At 34.6% G+C, this 17,103-nt stretch overlaps 2 protein-coding genes across 4 annotated transcripts in view; both read right to left on the reverse strand.

The window, feature by feature from the left end:
• septin5b (septin 5b) overlaps window positions 1–3,246 on the reverse strand; it is a 27,860-nt gene extending 24,614 nt beyond the window's left edge. The window contains exons 1-2 of one of the 3 annotated variants that reach the window (XM_021479157.3): window positions 3,179–3,246; window positions 3,038–3,048 (exon numbers count right to left, since the gene is read on the reverse strand). In XM_021479157.3, the coding sequence (XP_021334832.1) occupies window positions 3,038–3,048; window positions 3,179–3,221 (54 nt within the window). In that variant the 5' untranslated portion in view covers window positions 3,222–3,246. 3 annotated transcript variants of the gene reach the window in all.
• mctp1b (multiple C2 domains, transmembrane 1b) overlaps window positions 1–8,371 on the reverse strand; it is a 107,080-nt gene extending 98,709 nt beyond the window's left edge. Inside the window, exon 1 of the mRNA XM_073915240.1 lies at window positions 8,043–8,371. The gene's annotated coding sequence lies outside the window, so the exon portion shown is untranslated. The remainder of the gene's footprint in view (window positions 1–8,042) is intronic.
• Between the last annotated feature and the right edge of the window lie 8,732 nt (window positions 8,372–17,103).

A 17,103-nucleotide genomic window follows, 5' to 3' on the forward strand; every position in this document is an offset into this window, starting at 1 on the left:
TTTAACATCACTGAATATGCAATATCAGCCCTGTTTATTGGTCCAGTGCATATTAGAATATGCAAATCTGCATTTATATGTATCTGAAATATCATAAATGATCAATTTAATTAATTATTTTCAGATTTATTCATTTTAATTAGTTGCCAAATATATTTATTTAATTTTAGTTTTTTAAAGTAATTATTTATTATTTATATTTTAGAATATTTATGTTTATGTTTATTAGTTTTTTACTTACACTTTTAACATCACCAAATATACAAAATCAGCCCTGTTTATTGGTCCAATGCAAATTAGAATATGCAAATCCGCTGTTGTATATGCAGTGGCTCACTTCGAATGTGCATTTGTATGAAAATGCTGATAAATGAGACTCATTAGTAGCGTTTGCATTTGAGAATGCATAACATAAATGCAATATTAGATAGAAATCAGTGGATTGTTTGTTCTGTCTGTGAATATCTCTCCTGGATTTGGCTTTCCTGCACAGTTTCTGGACGCCGTGTGCATGTTCTTGTGGGCGTTCGATGCAACCAATGCTTTGAATGTTTCCCAGCAGAAGGAAGCATTAGTGTTATTTTCATCTTCAGTCCAGATTGACTGACACTTCGCCCTCGGCTGGACATACAGAGAGCCAAACACATTTTCTAAGCCGCTGCACAGAAAAAACATCAGCTCTGCTCATTTATAACTCATCTCTAATAACTGATTTATTTTATCTCTGTCATGATGACAGTAATATTAGACTAGATATTCTTTAAGACACTTCTTTGCAGCTTAAAGTGGAATTTAAATGCTTCACTAGGGTAATTAGGGTAACTATAGGCAGGTTAGGGTAATTAGGCAAGTTATTGTAAAATGATGGTTTGTTCTGTAGACTATCAAAACAAAATTGCTTAAAGGGGTATTTATATATATATCATGCTTTTTAGGAATATTAAATCACAAACATCCCAAGAAAACCTTGTATAATATGTATATATAGTTAATTAACAAGAACTTTTTAATTATCAATTCCTCAAAAAAAAAAAAAAGATTTATTTATAATTATAAGAAAAAAAGATTTATTAAAAAAATATGCTATTTTTGAAACTATGCTATAATTTTTAATAAATTGCAACACCATTAAAAATGGCAAAGAATTATTATAATAAAGTATTTACTAATATTGAGAATTTTCTGATCAATTTTAAAAGATATTTATTTAAATGTTATGCAATAAATGTTATGTGCAATTATTAAGTATATTTAAGACTTATTTTAATAGGTAATTACTAACATTTCTCATTCCTATTTTTATTTTCATAGTTTTTTTTTGTTTTGTTTTTTGTTAAGTTTGAAATTATATTAATTTCAGTCTAGTCATTTTTGTACTAATTTATTAATTAAAACATTTTATTTCATTTTTTTATTTACCAAATTAATAGTTTTTTCAGCTTTTAACCTTTTTTGCTGTTTTTTCCTTTTTGTTTTAATTTAAAATATTGAAATTTTTAGTTTATTTCAGCTTCAGTAATTTTACTTAAACTAATAAACTTTTATTTAATTTAGTTGACATTTACATTCGGAACTGATATTTCGACATTTTTCCAATCTAATATATATATAATATATAAAATAAACATACATCAAAATTAAATTAATTAATTAATTAATTAAAAAAAACAAATATATATATATATATATATATATATATATATATATATATATATATATATATATATATATTTATTTATTTATTTATTTTAATTTTTTTTTATGTATGTTTATTTCCATTTCGGTAATTTTAATACTGAGACAAAAACATATATATATATATATATATACATATATATATTTGTTTTTTTTAATTAATTAATTAATTAATTTAATTTTGATCCAGTTTCAATCCAGTTTCAGTCATTTTAGTGCTTATACTAAATTTTATTTTGATAAATATTTTATTTATTTTTAATTCATGTTTATTTCAGTTTCAGTCATTTTATTTCTTAAATAATATATTTTTTTTATTTCAAAGTACTATTTACAGTGTTCAGCTTAATTGAATATTTTTCTCCATTTCTCTGTAAATATAATTAATATATATTGCTGCATTTGAACAAAACAGATTTATTAAACAGATATATTTATTAAAATAATATTTTAGTCACAGAGCATCTTTAGAAATAGAAAGATAATACAATTAAATGCATGCAAAATATTGCAAAACTACAACATTGTATATATTATTTGTTTCTATTATTGTTTGCTATTTTTGATAATTTTATTTAATATTTTTCCTAACATATAAATATGGGCTAATAATTTTTAAAGCATTTTATGCAAGTTATGTTGTTAGATGAGCTCCAGATCTGGCTTCAGAACTGACTAATCTAATGTATATGCACAAATGTAATATTGTAGAGCTTCCTATTAAAAATATGAATTTAAATGAGAAAACTGTTGGGTTATACTCATTTATGCAGAGCCCTGTATACTGTTTGAATAATGTTAGTACCTAAAAAAAGCTATTTTTTTATTTCAAAACATTATATATTCAGTTTTAATAGGCTACTTTACTAGCTGCCAAATAAACATTTCATTTAATCACATTGCTCCTCCAATTCTCCTTATGCATGAAATGCAATGCAAATAATCTGAACTGCAATGCAAACATTACAAAAATATCTGTAATAACATAAATAATGTCTGCATTGTCCTGCTTTACACTGAGCTGAAATGTGGGACACTGAGAGCAGCAGCGAGGATTACTTTCATGCATCTCTAAAAGCACAAAACATCCTTCATTCACGTGAGAAAAGGACATCTGCAATCCTTAAAATGTCATATTTTATATTTCTTATCTCATATTTCGGTGTTTTATTGTTTCTCCAACCCAAACAGATGCAGACAGCATGTGATGCAGATGTCATTATCTATTTAAATATTCGTCCTAGTATCCCAGAAACACACAGCTCATGCCAAACACACACAACATCATCACAATAGTGTTTATAAATATGTTTTATATATGTGAATATAGATAAATACCGACCTCTCCATCCTCTGCGTGTGCCCGCGGCAGGTGAACGCGCAGACGCCCATTCATTCATTCGCGCCGAGTCATAGAAACACACAAATACATGTCATTTATTGTTATTTCAGTCATATATTGATAAAAGTTGAGCTTTCTCACCTGATTTCACCGTCCTGCTCTTGTACCTGGCGCTGCTCGTCATCCCGGCCGCTTTCCGAACGCCGAATGACTAGCTAGTACTATGCTGAAGGCTGGATCGTTAATATTCATGAGCTGCGCTTCTTATTGGACGCCTGTTGGTTGGAGTGTGTCGCGATCAATGACTGTAAAAAATATGGACGACGCGACAGCCCCTTTTGCCATTGAACGCCTTGAGGGCAAAACGCCTGCTTGACGGGCACAAACTGTCGCAAAAGACTGCTGAAATTGGAGCCAGACATGCGCAGAAGGACTGTCTGATGGAGCCAGAGGAGGAGCCGCGATAATGAGCGGAGTCGAGCTTCCAACCAAACGCTTTATGTAAAATCAACCACGCCCCCCGAACTTCTCACTCGACTGCCGGTGTCTGCACTATAACAAACGCTCACTGATGTAAATAGAAGCACTTACATTAAAAAAACACAATAATATACGGTTTAAAAACGGTGTGATGTAAGCTGTTAAACTTTAATAAAAGCAATACATGGTGGACTGCAGAAATAAACGATCTTTTATACACTCTAGCCTGAATATGAGCACAAATAATATATTCTCTTATTGTTATATTTGTTGTTGGTATTTGTTATCTTCATAGGGGTAGAAATAACACTTGTAAAATATGAACAATAACATATAAACAACACGTACATTTTTAGAAAGGTTTTTATTTTTAATTAGCCATCAACAGAACCCAAAATATAGCCTATACGATTTACCATGCGGGAACAATCGTGCGTTTAGAAGATAAATACAGCAAGATTACTAAATATCAACAGGATATTTACACATCCCAACCCTGCAATTTGTCAATTTGTGCAAAAAAACTTTGCACTATTAATACAACGTCTATCTGCTGTAACATCACTAGTATATTGTTTATTCATTTTCGCTTGAATTGTTTATTTATTTAATTTTTTTGCCTCCGTTTTTATTTGGTTTATTCGATGCCTTCATTATATCTGGCAACGAGGAATTTACATTCTTTTTAATGTTAGCTGGAGTGTTCAAATAAAACGCCAACAGTAAATGATGTAAATAAATAATATCTAACATTTACAGCTCTATTAGGTTATATAAGATTCGATTTCAAGAACCTTATAATGATTTATAACAGCAAATTCAGTAGATCACTTAGTAACATGCCAAAACTTAAAATGCAGAGACGTCCTATAAAGCAAGTTCAAATAACCTTACAGGACATCAACGTGGAGATTATTATTTAGACACAAAGAGAATTACTGCTAACGATCTCCTGTATACCCCGTACTTAAATGGGTTTATTTTATTGTGCAGTTTTATTGTCATTTTCGTATTTATTATTATTATTATTTAATACTTGTGCAATCGATACAGGTTTATTGTTATTTATTTTGTCCTTTATTTAAATAATTGCTATGCTGTTTGCATCTTTATTCAAAGGTTAAACTCAGTGATACACTTTGCGTTCACATAGTAGCATGCGTTTGTTGTTATATCAACAAAAATGGGTGTAATAACGTTAACAAATGTGAGGGTTTTATATAATGAAGATTCAATCGCGCCAGCTCCGGGCATCAGCGCATAACCTAGTCGCGGCGTCGCGGGCTGATTCCGGCTCGCATGCGGCAGCGCCTGCTCGCTCGGCCGCCGCATCTGGCTCAATTGACTCTGGCTGGAATCGGGCAGTGAGTCCAGGCATCCGGAGTAGGTCCAGCAGAGGTAGTCAGTCTGAGGGGTAAGTCTCCGGCAGGCAAGAACTGGCCCCAGTGTATTTTGCTATCTGGGTGGCTAGGCGTTTATTAGCAAACTAATAAAGCCCGAAAAAAGCTCTGACCTTAGCGAATAAACAGTGTTCCACCAGATCATGTATGTCAGAAACTGTAGTTTACTGCTGAACTCATTTTGTCATAGTAAAATATCACAGAAATCGAATAATAACACTTCAGTCTTCTACCGAAGCTCAGACGCCGCGCTTTGAGAAACTGTCAATCACTGCTGTTAATCACGATGACACGCCCAGCATTAAATTACTGCTAAAAACAAACTGTTTACAAAAATGAGGATCTGCACCTATTTCAGCACAATAATCAGTGCCTTAATCGACCAGAACCATCTTTCGGGACATTTTATTGCAAGTGTAATTAATTTTTTTATTTGGGCTCAAGTCTCCTTCATTAACACGGAGGAGGCGGGCTTTATGACTTGTACTGCAGCCAGCCCCCAGGGGGCGATCTAACGGCCGAGACCTTCACTCAAACGCAGGCTTGCGGCACACTTGGTCGCGATTTGATGGCAGCCGCGCAACAGCACTTATACGTAATTAATATTTATAAGATGGTGTTTAATCATAGTAGGATTCGTATTTTCGCTTCGGGAACAGCTGGAGTAAATATGATGCGCTGGGGGAGGATCGTCGAATTAAAAGCGTAATTCTGTTGTGTTGTGGTTTGTTATTATAAAGCTTATCTCTTGCGAAAAGCGCTTTTTGATCATTTAAAAATGTATTAAAACTTATATATTGGGATATATGTGCATAATATAACGTCATATGATTTATAGATACTGTATGCAAATAAATTGCCCCATATATTTCGAGAGACTTGGATAAATTAGTTAAGTATCAACTCACACCAAATCTTATTTAATAAAACATAAATACAAATATTTAAACGAATATTATTATTATTATTATTTAATTATTATTAATTATAATATAATTTTTTAATTATATATATATATATATATATATATATATATATATATATATATATATAATCATATTTTATATATTTTTAATTATATATAAAATAATAATAATAATAAACTATTGATATATTAAACTAATAAATTAATATATTTAATTACAATTTTAATTAATCACAGCATTGGTTTTGAATGGTTTTGAATCAATCGTTTTTATCACATGATTTAATATCATTTTAATTAATTAGTTCTATTTTTATTAATTTGATAAACTTTAAATACTGTAAAGACGTGTAAATAAATCGACCCACGCATATATTTCGAGAGTAAAATTTGTTTAGTATCAACTTAGACCTTAATCATGCCTAATCAATAATAAATTAAATATCTAATTAAAACTAATACTAATAATGATTAAATTACATTATTATTATTATTATTATTATTATTATTATTATTATTATTATTATTATTATTATCATCATTATTATTATTATTAATATCCAAAACTTTAGTAAATAAAATAATAAATAATAGCAATATATCAAAATATTAATTAATAATCACAACAGTTGCTTTTTTATATTTAATATATTAATGTTTAATAATTTGATTGACTCTTATGCTGTAATAAATAAATTAATTGTAAACACATACATAATACAACTAAACTCACTCCTCTGACCTCTAAAGGTGCCCTAGCGACACTTGAGATCATGGTCTTTCGCCTCCTTGGTAGAGCAACCGACTCCCATGCTGAAGGTCGCCGGTTCGATACCAGCTCAGAGCGGGTAGGGTGGCGTAGGACGGGCGGGGTTACACTGGCCATAAAGCCCTTTTTCCAATTCTGATTAGTGTAGAGCAGATGTAGTTCTCTCACAGAGACACACGGTGGCAGTATGAGCTCAAATGCGGTCTATCACTATATGCATTAGATGTATGCATGTGAGAAATCCTTTGTGTGCTTGAATGAGGATGATGTAGGTCATGCATGTGTGTGTTCTCATGCACTGAAGGGCAGAATGAGAGGAAGACGTCCGGAGAGCCACACAATAGCGAGAGCCAGCTCTGTAAATACTGCTCAGGAAACCCAGTGTCAGGATCCTCTCCATGGCAGAAACAGAGCTTTCATTTATTCTACAAATACATCAAAGGATGCTTACATTAGTAATGTAAATCTGTTATCGGTTTTTATTTTTTGAGCCTATTAATTTAGCCTACATATAACAGAAATACGACTTTCACCAGACTAAAAAAATATAATATGAAGTCATGTTTAAAATGTTCTTGCTCTTAAACATCACTTGAGAAATATTTGAAGAAAGATTGAAACAGGATGGTGACTAACTTTACCTTTAACTACAAATACACTCACCGGCCACTTTATTAGGTACACCTATCCAGCTGCTGGTTAACACAAATTTCTAACCAGCCAATCACATGGCAGCAACTCAATGCATTCAGGCATGTAGACATGGTCAAGACGATCTGCTGCAGTTCAAACTGAGGATCAGAATGGAGAAGAAAAGGGATTTTAAGTGACTTTGAGCGTGGCATGGTTGTTGCTGCCAGACGGGCTGATCTGAGTATTTCAGAAACTGCTGATCTACTGGGATTTTCACGCACAACCATCTCTAGGGTTTACAGAGAATGATCTGACAAAGAGGAAATATCCAGTGAGCGGCAGTTCTGTGGGCGCAAATGCCTTGTTGATCCCAGAGGTCAGAGGAGAATGGCCAGACTGGTTCCAGCTGATAGAAACTCAAATAAGCACTCGATACAACCGAGCTCTGCAGAAGAGCATCTCTGAACACACAACACGGCCAACCTTGAGGCGGATGGGCTACAGCAGCAGAAGAGCACACCGGGTGCCGCTCCTGTCAGCTAAGAACAGGAAACTGAGGCTACAATTCACACAGGCTCACCAAAACTGGACAATAGAAGATTGGAGAAACGTTGCTGCTCTGATGAGTCTCCATTTCTGCTGTCGGATGCTCGGCTCACAATTTGGCCTCAACAACATGAAAGCATGGATCATCCTGCCTTGTATCAGCGGTTCAGGCTGGTGGTGGTGGTGTAATGGTGTGGGGGAGATTTTCTTTGGGTCCATTAGTACCAATTGAGCATCAACGCCACAGCCTACCTGAGTATTGCTGCTGACCATGTCCATCCCTTTATGAGCACAGTGTCTCCATCTTCTGATGGCTACTTCCAGCAGGATAACGCAGCATGTCATAAAGCTCAATCATCTCAGACTGGTTTCTTGAACATGACGTTGAGTTCACTGTACTCAAATGGCCTCCACAGTCCCCAGAGCTCAATCCAATAGAGCAGCTTTGGGATGTGGTGGAACGGGAGATTAACATCATGGATGTGCAGCCGACAAATCTGCAGCAACTGTGTGATGCTATCATGTCAATATGGAGCAAAATCTCTGAGGGATATTTCCAGTAGCTTGTTGAGTCTACACCACGGCAGTTCTGAAGGCAAAAGGTGGTAAAACCCGCTACTACTAAGGTGTACCTAATAAAGTGGCCAGTGAGTGTAAGTGCCAAGTGTTGTGTGAATAAAGAGTCAAACTCGTTTATTTTAAAACATTTTCAGTGGCTCCATATTTAGCTTTATGAAGCATTTGAGGAATGAGAAACAAAACTGGTTGACCTCTAGTCTGCATTCAGCTCTTGGGTTTCTGTTGTGCTTTAGGCCTGACGAAATCTGATGGTTATAAACAATAGTGCACCAAAACAAAAACATCATAAACAGAGCTGCAATCCAAACCAGCACAGCGGAGGAACACAATGATGGGAAAATCCTGTCCAAACCGTGGTAAAGTCCAGCTGTTCTCCACATTCACCTTCCTGTGCTTATTAGACAGCAGCCAAACAATTAACAGCGCAATTAAAATCACAGTCCGCCTGTTTGGCAGACACCCAAGCATTGTTGGTGCAATCACTCATTTACCATTAGTTCTTTAATTGGAATCATGGCTCTGATGTCATTATGATTTCCCGCTCTTTCAGTCCAGCGTTAACCAACAGGGTCTCTTTACCTGAAGCTGAAGCTATTGTTGCCAGGCTTATAGTGATTTACAGAAAATATTACATGGGCTAAGTCTGAAATTGCCTACTACTCAGTAGGTACTGCATTTGAATTTAAATGTATTAAAGTACGTTCTATACAGTATGAATGTGAGTAGTATGAACGGAACTCGGACATACTATACCCACCATTAAGTCATGATCATGTGACCTACCCGTGTTGCTTCACTGCTGTTCATGAATTCTCTCACGTTGGGATAGCATAGCATCCATCAAATGCGCACTTCAGAATCTAGCCAGAAGGAGTAGGTCGTCTGGGTACTTCTCGCATACTGTTTTTTGAGCTCTGCTACTCGGCTCGACTAGCATACTGTTTTTAGCGTACTATATAGTATGCAAGTATGCAATTTCAGATGCAACAATTGTTTTTAAACCACACTATAGTAAAGCACTTGAATTAATCTGTTGTGGTAATTCTATAGTTACTATGGTAACACAACAACTAGTAATATAACATAAATAATCTGTTGTGTTGATTTTTTTGTTGCTATGGTAACGCAAGAACTATAATTGCTATGGTAATGACACAAGTTTTGTAGTTGCTATGGTAACAACTATAGTAATATAAACAAAATAATCTGTTGTGTTGATTCTATAGTTGCTATGGTAACACAGTGACCAATAAGTTAAATAATCTGTTGTGTTGTTCAGAGTTGCTATGGTAACACAATAACTATAGTAATATAAACAAAATCATCTGTTGTGTTGATTCTGTAGTTACTATGGTAACACAACTGCTATAGTAATATAAACAAAATATTCCGTTGTTGATTCTGTGGTTGCTATGTTAACGCAACGACCAATATAAATTAAATAATCTGTTTTATTGGATACAGTTGCTATGGTAACACAACAACAACTTTAGTAATCTGCTTGTTAAGTGTGACGCTACGCGAAGTGGCTTTCGAGACCAAGTGCTATATCAAACTGAACTGGGAGGCTCAACGAATGGTAATAATAAACATTTACAAAGCGATGTTATACTTTCAAAAATCTTGATTGCAATATATATATATAAAGCCAATATGCGATAGCTAGAAAGTGATTAATGTTTTATAATTTGTTAGTCCAGAGACGGTTGTATACACCATGATTTTATATAAAATTCACTTTAATGTGTGATATGACTAAAAAGTGGTCATAAATGAATATTTTGCGCTGACATATGGTGCAGTAGCACTTCAGGGCGTCCTGAGTTCGAACCCCAGCTAAAGGACATTTCCCATCCCTACCCTTTCTTTCTCTCTCCCACTTCACTTCCTGTCTCAAATGCAAAAAAATCTGTTGTTGATTCTATAGTTGCTATGGTAACACAACAACTATAATAATATAAACAAATTTATCTGTTGTGTTGATTCTATAGTTACTATGGTAACACAACAGCTATAATAATGTAAATAAAATAATCAACTTTTTAAGGGGGAGGAGCTAACAAATGTCCTGCCCTCTGTTCGTTTTTCAGTTGAGGTTACGTTCAACATCAAATTTTTAAAAATGCTTTTCAAAAGGTCTTTGAGTTCAGAAAAATTTTGAAAACTTTCAAATCTGGCAGCAGTGCAAATAATGACGTGAGCCCTGCGCAAAACATCTAGATCCGAGCCAATCACAGGAACTATGTTTGTTTCTGTTTGTAGAGTGCTCTGTAAAACACACTGTACCACAGGATGCGTCATGGTCAAAAAATGGGCATGGAGGCTTTTTGAACGCTTCCTCCAGTGGACAGAAACACCCGCGGGCCACAATAACTGTTGTTGGGAAACTGGCATCTCAGGAACACACTGAGTTTGTGTTACGCATCCATACAATAGCTCATTAAATGTGCATGGAGAGCCTCTGCAGCAGCCTGGTAAAGATGCCCGGGACCTTGCAGGAAACGTTTATTGTTGTGTACAAGCTGTTTCCTCGTTTCTCTTCTCATGGCAAACAATTGAAGCGAGACGGGCGGGGGGTCAGGAGAAATTTGCTGTCTGTGCTTGTAAAAAATCAAGCCAAACTAATACTCAGTAGAGTTTCAACATGATGCAAAATATCATGATAAAGTGAAATGGAAACTAATGCATTCTGGTGAATAATATAATATAATATAATATAATATAATAATATAATATAATATAATATAATATAATATAATATAATATAATATAATATAATATAATTTAATTTAATATAATATAATATAATAATATAATATAATATAATATAATATAATATAATATAATAATATAATATAATATAATATAATATAATATAATATAATATAAAATAATATAATATAATAATATAATATAATATAATATAATATAATAATATAATATAATATAATATAAAATAATATAATATAATATAATATAATATAATATAATATCATTTATTATCATATAATATAATATAATATAATATAATATAATATAATATAATATAATATAATATAATATAATAATATAATATAATATAATATAATATAATATAATATAATATAATATATTATCATTTAATATCATATATTGATATAATATAATATAATATAATATAATATAATATAATAATATAATAATAAAATATAATATAATATAATATTATATCATTTAATATCATTTAATATCATATAGCAGTGGCGCAGTAAGTAGTGCTGTCGCCTCACAGCAAGAAGGTTCGTTGGGTCGCCGGTTCGAGCCTCGGCTCAGTTGGTGTTTCTGTGTGGAGTTTGCATGTTCTCCCTGCCTTCGCGTGGGTTTCCTCCTGGTGCTCCGGTTTCCCCCACAGTCCAAAGACATGCGGTACAGGTGAATTGGGTAGGCTAAATTGTCCGTAGTAGTGTATGAGTGTGTATGTGTGTGAATGTGTGTGTGGATGTTTCCCAGAGATGGGTTGTGGCTGGAAGGGCATCCACTGCGTAAAAACTTGCTGAATGAATAATATAATATAATATAATATAATATAATATAATATAATATAATATAATATAATATAATATAATATAATATAATATAATATAATATAAATATATAAAATCTAAGTAAAAATATATTTATTTATTTATTTACATATTTATCTATGTAAGAATGTATTTGTTTATTTATTTTATATGTATATGTATATATTTGTTTACTTATTAATTTACTTGCTTTATAGTTTGCTTATTGTTTACTTACTGGCTTGCTTATTTATTTGTTTACTTATTTGTTCACTTGTTAATTTACCTGCTTGTTTGTTTACTTACATATTTGTTTATTTAGTGGGTTATTTGTTTACTTATTTGTTTACTAATTCATTTACTTATTCGTTTACTTGCTTGTTTGTTTACTTACATACTTATTGGTTAAATTACTGGCTTGTTTGTTTACTTGTTCACTAATTTGTTTAGCTATTTATTTACTTGCTTGTTTGTTTACTCACATACTTATTTGTTTACTTACTGGCTTATTTGTTTACTTATTCGTTTACTTGCTTGTTTGTTTACTAACAAACTTATTTGTTTACTTACTGGCTTATTTGTTTACTTATTTGTTCACTTATTCGTTTACTTGCCTGTTTGTTTACTTACTGGCTTGTATGTTTACTTATTCGTTTACTTGCTTTTTTGTTTACTCACATAACAATTTGTTTACTTACTGTCTTGTTTCTTAACTTGTTTATGTATACGTTTACTTATTCATTTACTTGCTTGTTTGTTTACATACCTATTTTTTCATTTACTGGCTTGTTTGTTTACTTATTTGTTTACTTGTTATTTGTTTACTCGTTTTCATATTTGTTTATTTGTTTACTTATTTATGTATGTGTGCAGTAGCCAAATTAGTTAAGAGCCGCCTAAAAATACATTCATTTTCCTTCGGCTTAGTCCCTTTATTCATCAGGGCATCACCACAGTGGAATGAACCGCCAACTATCCCAGTTTATGTTTTACACAGCCGTGCCCTTCCAGCTACAACCCAGTACTGGAAAACACCCATACACTACCATTCACTCACACACTCATACATTCATTCATTCTCTCTTCAGCTTAATCTGGGGTCGCCACAGTGGAATGAACCACCAACTTATCCAGCATATGTTTTACGCAGCGGATGCCCTTCCAGCTGCAACCCATCTCTGGAAAACATCCATACACACTCATACACAACGGACAATTTAGCCTACCCAATTCACCTGTACCACATGTGTTTGGATTGTGGGAGAAACCGGAGCACCCAGAGGAAACCCATGCGAACACAGGGAGAACATGCAAACTCCAAATAGAAATGCCAACTGACCCAGCCGAGGCTCACAGTGATAACCACTGAGCCACCGTGCCTCCCAAGTGCATACGTATGAGATTTGCAACGCCCCTGATGATTTGGGATGCACTAATTCTGTATTCTCTAACTATTTAGGGTGGGTTGCATCCAGACTCTGTTGGAGCAGGATGCAGCAACCCTGCACTGTAAAAGAAATGAATGACAAAAAGTCAAGACAACAAATATTTTTATGCTGCTTTAACATAGTCAGTTTGATCGATGTAAGTGGAGATGACTAGTGAAGTTAATTTGACTGAACTAAAACATTCAAGACAGCAAGGATTTGTTTACATTGTGTGGAATATGAGGAGCTGTACAGCCCATAAGCGCTGCTTTATGAGGATTGCACTGTATGGAAACAGGAAACAAGCCTCAGACTTAAAAGCAAGCGTTTGATCTGAGGATCGATAAGGAAAACGGCTCCGGAAATGTGAAGGAAACTGAGTCAGATGAGTGGATTTCCACAGCTGCGGGTGACCAGTAAAAACCAGTTCATCCCAAGGGCACAAGTGAGTAATTTCATATTAAATGTTACTCATATTTGTACAATAACTGCTGTATATGAAGCACTTGACTCACAGTTTCCTCCTGAAGTGACAACATTAATGTTCCAGATATAATCGGATCTGCTTCCTGGTGATAACTAGGATATATAAACGCCAGTTCTGCTCTTGAGGAACACATTATTAAATGCATTGCCGTTTATAAACCAGCATGAATCATGATGGGTGGGTTGATTTGTCAAATGAACTCCATGAGTCTTAAAGATTGGCGTTTGGCCATTCTTATGAGAGAACTGTGAATATAAACAAAACACCCGCTCGCATAAATCATCAGCACCAGCTTTTCCACATTCCAGAAGCTCATGGTTCAGCCATTACAGTAAATATTAAGGTAAATAATTTTAGCACAAATCTTTAATGAATTTACAGATGACATTGCATGCCTATGATATTGCAATATGGCTATTTTTGGATTACATTTACATTATATTGAAGAAGAGGTAACACTTTACTATAAGAGTACATGAATAAGGATGTACTAATATGTAAACAGCTCCAGTTTCCCCCACAAGTCCAAACATATGTGCTATAGGTGAATTGGGTAAGCTAAATTGTCCGTAGTGTATGTGTGTGAATTTATGTGTATGGGTGTTTCCCAGTGATGGGTTGCAGCTGGAAGGCAATCCGCTGTGCAAAACATATGCTGGATAAGTTGGCAGTTCATTCCGCTGTGGTGACCCCAGATTAATAAAGAGACTATGCCGAAAAGAAAATGAATAATATGTAAACATTACTTTACTTTGATCTGATGATGAGTTAAGTTATTCGCTAATTATGAACTAAGTTTACCTAGAAGATGAGTTTATGTGTGAGTAATGGCTACCTTAATTACTTGTTAGTACATATTTTTTAATTAATGTATTAATGAACACTTTAGTTTTAGCTAAATGTAATCAACACAAACTCATGACCTGTTATCAAACTCATGACCATGTATCTTTGTGTAATGACTTTACTTGGAGGGGCACGTTATTATTAAGGGCTCTATTTTAATGATCTAGGCGCAAAGTCTAATGCTGTGTTCACACCAGACGCGGAACGTGCGGATAAATCACGCTATTCGCGCGTTAATAGCCACGTAAACATTTGAGGTAACTCGCTTCATTTGCGCGTCAACCCCCGCTTCATTCGCCCGTCAAACCCTGCTTCATTCACGTGTCAAAATTCACTTCAGAACACTGCATCCTTTCAGAGGTGCATCCAGCTCTTTAAGCTCATAGACTCCTCCAGAAACTGAACCTGTCTGATGGAGGTTTTCAGCGGTGCTTCTGACTGAGCCCAGCTCAGTTTGATGAACTTCTTGTCGATGTCTGCAGGGGGATTTCCCCTGGAACACCGACAACAGGTGATACATCACAATCACGCCCCCACAAGAGCAAGCTCCTGATTGGTTAATGCAGCGCAAATGTCCGCTGAAGTTCAGATTTTCGAACTCAAATGATTCACGCGAAACGAGCATTAAGCACGTCAAACGCGCAAAACGCTCAATTCGTGCCACGCCATTCGCGCCATGCGCACCGCGCAATTCTCATCATTCGCGCCGCGCCATTCGCGCGTAACGCGCCGCAGGATGTCTATTTGCGCATTTGCATTGACTTAACATGTAAATCACTCGCGCTTGATGCGCGTGCCGCGTCTGGTGTGAACGCAGCATAAAGCTCAAGGTGCATTAAACTAATCAGAGTCTCGTCTCTCATTCTCTTTAAGAGTCAGTTGTGTTGCTCCATGGTGCATTTTACATTTAGTCATTTAGCAGATGCTATTATCCAAAGCGACTTACAAGTGAGGACAAGGAAGCAACTTACACAAATATAAGAGCAACAATGAATAAGTGCTGTAGGCAAGTCTCAGGTCTACAAAGAAAATGTAAGAAGCAAAAAAGAAGTAAAATTTATATATATATATATATATATATATATATATATATATATATATACATATATATTTAATTATTGTACAAACAGCTGAAAAACAGCTACAATAGAGCTAGAACCATACACAGACACTGAAAACGAGTCTAAATGTACTTACACATGGCTGGTCTCGTTGCTAAAATGCTTCTCTTTTTTAGCATTTGCCATTTACATGGCGGAGTTTGTAAGTGTAAAAACTGAACAGTTCACTGGCGAGAAAACAGTTAAACAGAGCTTCTGCAGCACGAGGATAAAGAACGAGCCTCCTCCATTCAGCCTCTTTACTTTCTCTTTACTTTTACTCTTTACTCCTTTACTTTGGTGGAGTGAGGAAACGGTGGAAACTCACTTCACTGAACACATCCATTAGCCGACATATTTAATTTCCTTTGTTAAACACTAAGATTTGTGTCGAAACCTCAGTTCTAATCACCGGCAAAGGAATGAATAAACAATAATAATGAAGTGTGGTCAGAAAACTGAGTTATATCCAAACACACGTCCTGCTCTTATGCCCCATATGCTGATGCAGACGTCTCCAAAACCCCACAGCTGGACACATCTACACTCGTGTTTATTAAAACAAATATAAATCTGCAGATAGTAAATAATACTGCTAATAATAATCACATTATACTGATGCAGATCGTCATGAATGAACTTAAAAAGCCCCCCGAGGTGGAGAAGGCATGTGTAACCGAGGGGGATGAGGGACAATGGAGTGAGGATCCTTATGCAGGTTTTATTCAGAATAGGTGGTCAGACAATGTCAGGCAATGATCAACAACAGGCGGAAAGCGGGTACAATCAAGGAAATCCAGAGGCGTCGTCAGGTAACAGACAGATGGTCAGTACAGGCGGCAGACAGAGCCGTATATATATATATATATATATATATATATATATGTGTGTGTGTGTGTGTGTGTGTGTGTGTAATCAGTGCATGAGCAGCTTCAGCTGTGCAAGTGTAATCAATAGAGACTTGGAGCAGGTGTGTGTGTGTGTGTGTCTGTGTTGCATGACAGGACTTGTAGTTCATATTGAGACAGGATTGTAGTCCGTGTAAATGTGAATGTTCTCCAGCGATCTATAAAGGTTGGATCACTGGTGATCATGACAGCATGGAGGCAGTGATTTTTTTTTCTACGTAGAAAATAATTGTTTTCATCTGTAAAGATATTTGTGTAATGCTGTTCATCCTGTGTGTATTCAGCAGTATGTAAATGTTTGGACCTGCATATGCACATAACTAACATGCTCTACTGGACTTTAGAGCAACTTTTAGTAGGTCGATCGTGGAGTTTATTTCAGTTCCTTAAAATAGCAACAGGTCAACAATGCACCTTAACACAC

The sequence above is a fragment of the Danio rerio genome, chromosome 10 (assembly GCF_049306965.1).
Source record: "Danio rerio strain Tuebingen ecotype United States chromosome 10, GRCz12tu, whole genome shotgun sequence".
Classification (NCBI taxonomy): domain Eukaryota; kingdom Metazoa; phylum Chordata; class Actinopteri; order Cypriniformes; family Danionidae; genus Danio; species Danio rerio.